This window comes from Mustela nigripes, chromosome 11, assembly GCF_022355385.1.
Source record: "Mustela nigripes isolate SB6536 chromosome 11, MUSNIG.SB6536, whole genome shotgun sequence".
NCBI lineage: Eukaryota > Metazoa > Chordata > Mammalia > Carnivora > Mustelidae > Mustela > Mustela nigripes.
The window spans coordinates 1908699-1915222 of NC_081567.1; the positions used below are offsets into that span (position 1 = coordinate 1908699).

General features: G+C 62.5%; 1 protein-coding gene across 2 annotated transcripts in view; it reads left to right on the plus strand.

The window, feature by feature from the left end:
- The first annotated feature begins 4430 nt into the window (after window positions 1–4430).
- The window catches only part of AMZ1 (archaelysin family metallopeptidase 1), a 10833-nt gene continuing 8739 nt past the window's right edge, over window positions 4431–6524 (plus strand). Inside the window, exons 1-2 of one of the 2 annotated variants that reach the window (XM_059415915.1) lie at window positions 4431–4547; window positions 4760–5286. In XM_059415915.1, the coding sequence (XP_059271898.1) occupies window positions 4489–4547; window positions 4760–5286 (586 nt within the window). In that variant the 5' untranslated portion in view covers window positions 4431–4488. The remainder of the gene's footprint in view (window positions 4548–4759; window positions 5287–6524) is intronic. The other variant, XM_059415917.1, reaches the window with a different exon arrangement.

Consider the following 6524-nt stretch of genomic DNA (forward strand, 5'->3'; position numbering starts at 1 on the left):
TGCCCAGAGGCTCGGGCCTCTGTCCAGTCCGACGGGGACAAGGGCGCAGTGCTGTGGGGTTGGGCAGCCTGTTCTTCCAGCAAAGCAGAGGCTGGGACAGGGGACATGGGCACCCTAGAGGTTCGGAGGGGTCGGCTGAATAGCATGGCCAAGGCCCCAGTGTGGAAGGGCCGTGCAGAGTCATCCCTGCCCTCAGGAGAGGACACGTCCCACCCCGTGTCCACAGTTCAACGTTCCCTGCTTCGGGGACGCAGTCAGCACATAGGAGCTCGGGCTCCATCGTGAGGCATGGCTCAGAGACACGGGCTGGCTGCCATCCAGCCATGTGGCTCCGTCTGAGGCCCTGGGACCATCACAGTGCCCGCGACATCGCACATCAGAGAGGCTCCCGTGGGACGATGCAGGAGGAGGTCAGGTGTGTCCCGTGCCCCGTGTCCCGCTGCCCTCACCCACACGCAGAGGAGCGTGCCAGAGGGTGGCACAGCCGGGACCGGCACGGAAAGACAGAGGGACTCCAACAGACTTGTGCCCAAGCTGGAGCCTCAGGTCCCAGTGACCTGCCAGCCTGAGCGCGTCTGAGACCAGTGTGGCTGTTCCTCCCAGGCTCTTTGGGCCCCTGGTGGCTGGTGGGGCTGGGGCCGGTGCCAGGACAGGGTGCATGGGGTTTCACCGGCTGGCGCCAGCCCCATCCCCCCCATATAGTTGCCCGCAGGTGTGCAGGAGTCTCAGGGAAGGAGGTTCGGGGAGAAGACCATGGTTCTCAGTAGATCCTGGACTCCCTACGCGGGATCCACGAGGCCAAAACTGTTCTCGCAACAAAGCTGAGGCCTAATGGGCTGTTTCCTCACACGTAGGCGGGCTACTCCAGGGGCCACGTGATGCCACATGTGGGGGCGTGTGCTGAAGGTGGCAGAACTTTGTCCTTGTGTTTGACACGTGTCTCGGTTCTAAGTTCAGAGGCGGTCGCTGTCGGCGGCTGTAGCCCACGTGTGCCAGAGCTCCTGGGGATCCCCGTGGTCTGTCTGCGTGGCGAAGCCCCAAGAGGCATCGCGGGCTGCGCACGGGGCCTGGCCAGCCTCCTTCAGAACTGCAGGCCACGTCTCCCCAAACTCTGGCACCCGGGTCTGTGCCTGAGGCTCCCAGACGCGCTTTCTGGGCCTTTCCCGTGCCACGGGACTGGGTTCTGTGGGGACGGCGGAACTGAGCCCAAGGTTTACAGTTTGGGTCCGATTCCCACCGGGGACCGACGTGGCAGGGCTGTTGGATGTTTGGTACAGAGGAGGCATTCTTGATTTCCTGGGGCTGTGCCTGGGCTGGGGGGGCGTCCGGGGGCCATGGACCCCAGAGCGGAGTGTGGTGCGGGGGATGTGGGCGAGCACACTGACACGGTAGCCCCTGCAGGGCGGGGAGGAGGACCTGGAAATGAGGCCCAGAGTGAGGCACACTGTCGCGGGAGGCAGGAGAGCCTCTTCCAAAGCCATGGAGCTGCTGTGCATCCCCGGGCAGGTGGCTTCCCCTCTCTGGCCTCCGTCTCCTCGGCTTATACAGTGGGTGAATACTGGCAGCTACGTTTTGGGTAGTTGTGGGTCCTCGTGAGGTGTTGGGTCAAAAACCGAGCTTGGGGTTTACAGGATGGAGGCCCTGGGGAGCTCAGGGTGTGGACTTGGCAGGGGGCCGGGTTGCCGACTGGGGCTGCTTCCGTCTGCCCTTGACACAGGCCCTCCCAAGCGTCCAGGAAAGCTGGGCTGCCCCGAGAGCTAGTTTTTAGACTGCTGTCAATGATGGAAGGATCCCAAGCCGGCTGGGGCAGCAAGGGAATGACTGGGGGTGGTTACAGCTGGCGGGAATGTGTCACAGTCTTACCGGGTGCCCCGAGAACGCTCGTGAGTGGAAGGTGTGGGGAGAGGCGAGGGCGGAGGAACAGGGTCAGGGCACCCATGTCCAGAAATAAACCGTGAGTGTGCATGGTGTCGGGGGCTCAAGGCAGGCCCCCGTCCCCCGCCTGGGATGGTGCCTTTTCCCTCCTGCCCAGGAGGACACTGAGGCCCATAGGGTTGAAAGTCAAAGGGCTCCCTCAACCAGGGTCTCCTGAGCACCCTCTGTCCCCGACCCCCAGAGCCCTGGATGGCGAGGAGCTCACAACCCACGTGGAAAGCTGGCCAGAGGGTCCAGCGTCTGCACAGTATGGTGCTGGCCCACTGGGGGGTAGGTGGGCAAGATGTGCACACAGAGCACCCCCCCCACCCCCTCAGGGGGAGGCCAGAGCTCTCAGCACGGCCTTATCCGCGCCTGTCTCTCCATCTCTCCTCCCACCACACTGGTCTCGCTGCCCCTGAAGCTACCACGGGGCCTTAGCACCTGCTCCTTCACTTGGGACACAGGCCCCAGAACTTCCCTGGCCACTTCCAGGCTTTGGGGGCATCGTCTTCTCAGTGGGCCCCCAGACAGCTCTGCCTTTTCTCCCCGGGGCCATTTTTCCTCTTTTAACACCCCCTACCTGGTATCCACTTTTGCTACCTTGTACTGTCTGCCTTACGTCGCTGGAATTTAAGCTCCCGAAGGCCAGGGACTTGTGCCTGTTTGGTCCAGGGGGAGTTGGCCAAGCCCCATGGGTGAGCAGGTGCTCACGGACTGTCCGTCCAATGGAACGGACAAAGGAAGGAGGGAAGCTGACCCTGTGTGCCCTGTGCTGCACCCCCCCGCCCCAAACACCACCTCCGGAAAGCCAGATCTTCTCTTGGGTCCTTCTGGCTCCATGGAGAGCCTGCCTGTGAGGGCCCCTCCCCAGACCGTGTGATTTGGTCTGTGTGTTCGTGCAGCTGATGCTTTCTCCAGGCAGCTACATGTCTATACCTTGTTGCAAATTGCCAGCTTTGTGCTGGAGTCCGGTGGGGAAGGTGGGGTCCCCGCTGGTCCAGGTGATGGGGGCTTCTGCTGCTCCGGCTGATGGGGGCCCACCTCTCTGGGTGATGGGATGCCCACCACTCTGGGCGATGCGGCTTCAGGTGATGGGGGTTCCCAGGGCTCTGGGTGGTGGTAGCTCCCACTGCTCTGGGTGATGAAGCCCACTATAGGTGCATTCCTGCCCCCCCCCCCCACCGACTGTTCCCAGCTGGGTGGCTCTACATCGTCGGCTCCCTCTTGGAAATGTGGGTAGCAACAGTCCCACCTCCCCCAGGGTTCAAGCGGAGACGGCCCCACTTGGGACTCAGCGGCGAGTTGTATTGGCTGCTGACCCCTTCGAGCTCAAGGGTCATTGGCAAGACGGTTCTGAAAAACAGTGGGGCCATACGGACATGTGGTGCCTTCTGGGAATCTCTCCTGAGGACATAAACTCAGATCTGTGTACCAAGATGTCCATCACGGCATTTTGGAGGGGCAGTCAGGAAGAAACAGCATTTCTTTAAAGAGTAGTTTCACGCTGAGCGTGGAGCCCAACATGGGGTTCAGACTCCTGACCCTGAGATCAACAATTGGACACTGAACCAACTGAGCCAGCCAGGCGCCCCCCTAAAATGGCTTTTTTCCACAGAATGTCGAAGGACTTGGGGAAATGCTCATCATATACAAAATCGAAAGGACCTAAGCTTGCGTGCAGAATCAGGCCTGATCTCTGTTCTTAAAACACACACGCAGAAGGAAAGATAAGCCTCTGAGGGCTCTCCGTCCGGGCCGGCCCCCGACTCCTCCAGGAACTCCGGAAAACAGGCCAGGGTATCTGTACGGATATATGTTCCAAGAAAACTTGGGAATTCCAGAGGATGCCATGGTGTATACGTGTGTATATTGGTGTGGGTTTGCACAGATGTCTGTGCACACACGTGCCTGTGTGTGTGTTTTCCAGATGAATGTTTTAAGTCAGGGTTAGCCAAAGGGGGTGTGGGCTCATTTCTCCATTCTTCCGCCCAAAACAAGGCCCGTTCCTGTTTTGGGGTTTTGCATCGCTGGCTTGACTTTCTAAACGGAGAGCGGGCCAAGTGCTGTTCTCCTCTGCGTTCTGATCCCCGCCCCCCACCCCGCCGTGCTCTGCTCTGTTACACGTTCGTCTTCTGGCTTCCTCCGTCGTCAGCTCCCTCTGCTGTGCGAGGCTCCCCTGCCCACGGCACACGCCTCTGGATGGAGACAGGAGCCTGCCGTCCACCGGAAACGTGGTAGCATTTCAGGGAGCCTGTGCAGGGAAGGGGCCCCGTCTCCCATGAGCTCGGATGTTCGCGTGCGCACTCAGACTCGCAAGGAGAACGCTGATCTGTGAAGGGACTTTGTCCCCTTCTCCCAGCCCATCTGTCCTCCCCTGTGTCTGCTCTCCCCGCCCTGTCGGTTCCAGCCCTTAAAGCGCTCTTTGTGGCTTGGCCCCATCACCATATTTATAGCTTTCTGTGGTTGGCACGTGTGCCCATGCCTCGCGTGTGCGGGGAAACCTCCGGGCCCGGTGCTGTGCGGGCTCCTGGCCGGCCGGGCGACTCGGGGAGCAGGCTTCCATCCTCGGGCATGCGGGGACCTGCCCGGAAGGCCTCCAGTTGGCACAAGGAGGTGCTGCGGGGCCCCAGGTGATGGGGTGCACAGAGGGACAGGAACGACTGGGTTTCTTCTTGGGGAGGCCCTTCCCCCGGCGTCTGAGGGCAGGTGGGGTGGGGGAGTGGGTGCTGGGTCTCCATGGAGACAGGGGCTGGGGGCTAGAGGAGGAGGACATACGTCCTTCTGTTCCCTGCCGGGTGGGAGGGCCGCATGTGCTCAGTGGGGGCTATCCGCTTCTCCCCAGGGTGCCGCCAGGCCTGGATGTGTCCGTGCCACAGCTCCTTGCTGTCTCAAGGAGACCCCACACAGGGCAGAGCTGGGAGCCCCAGGACGCTGGCCTAGCACCTGTTGGAGGGGAGCTTTCGGTGGTTCCCATCGGCCTGCAGAAGGTTCTGGAAGAGCTGGTGACCGTCCCCAAGGGTGTCCATGGGCCACAGCAGGGGCTGCCCGGAGAGGCCAGGCCCGCCATGCTGCAGTGCAGGCCGGCCCAGGAGTTCAGCTTCGGCCCACGGGCCCTGAAGGAGGCGCTGGTGTCCACTGATCCCACCCTGCAGCAGCACTACGTGGCCACCTTCACCCCTGCCGAGAGGCTCTTCCTGGCCGAGGCCTACAACCCCCAGAGGACGCTCTTCTGCTCCCTGCTCATCCGCTCTGCCTTCGATTGGCTCCTCAGCCGCCCTGAGGCCCCCGAGGACTTCCAGACCTTCCACGCCTCCCTGCCAGCCCGGAGGCCGGGCCTGGCCCGCAAGCACATCTACTTACAGCCCATAGGTACCAGGCTTGGGGGGCCTGTGGGGGTTGGGGGAGGCAGCTCCGAGCCAGCAGGGCCCCGCGGGGAACTTGGACTCTGGATCTAGGTAGGGACTCTGTGTCCAGACCCCAGGTGGGCCCTGCCGGGAACGGGACAGCGCCGGGGGTTTGGATGTGGGGGTGCGGGCCGGCAGAGGGTACCGGGGCAGGTGAGGACCTGGCTTTGCAGAGGAGGAATAGGCAGGAGAACCTGCGTGTCCCGCCTGCCCTGTGGGACCAGAGGCCCACAGGCACCCCTCCTTCTCCGTGGCCCTGCAGCTATGCCTGGAGATGCTGCCTCCACCCATCACTCCCAAACCATGTACTTGGCTCCTTGTCACCTGCTAGTGACTCCCCAGGGCTTCCTGTGCCCATGTGAGCAGATCACGGGCACCTCGTGAACGTAGTTCTGGATCTGAGGTGGCCCGGGGCTCTGCATTTCCATCCAGCCAGTCCCAGGCCCTCCAGGGTGCCACCCCGGGTCTGTGCCCCTCTGTCCTCCTGCAACACAGCCTGGTGGGGGCTCGCAAAGGGCACCTCGCCCGCCCGGCCTCACCGGCACCCTCCCTGTGTCCCACTCTGCTCCTGCCAGGCAGGTTTTTTGCAGCATTAATCCCGAGGGGCCTCTCTGACCCGCCTCTGCTGCCCCCTCCCTGCCAGCCTTATGGGCTGTGTGACCCTGGGTGAGTCCCTGCTGCCCTTCCCGGAGCTCCCTTGCCCCCCAGACTTCTTATCTTTCCTCTGGGCATTGGCCTTTCCTCCATTTTTCTTTGTCCCTTAAAAAATGTTCCAGCCTTCTTGGACCAGTGGGGATGGGACGCTGGGGGAAGGGGTGCTGGACTACTGGGTGCTGCTGGGGGCACTGAGGTGCTGGTGGGGATGCTGGACTGCTTGTTGTTGGGGGGTGGTGCTGGGATGCTGGCAGAGATGCTGATGTGCTAGGTGCTAGCAGGGGTGCTGGCAGAGGTGCTGTGGTGCTAGCTAGGGGGCTGCCGGGGGTGCTGGGGTGCTGGCAGGGGGTTCTGGGTTGCCAGCAGGGGTGCTAGGGTACTGGTGGGGGTGTTGTTGGGGTGCTAGTGGGGGTTCTGGGGTACTGGGTACTAGCAGGGGTGCTGGTGGAGGTGCTGGCAGGAGTGCTGGGTGATAGGGTTGGTGGCGGGGGTGCTGGGTGCTAGCAGGGGTGCTAGAGGGAATGCTAGGGTATTGGCAGGAGCTGCTGG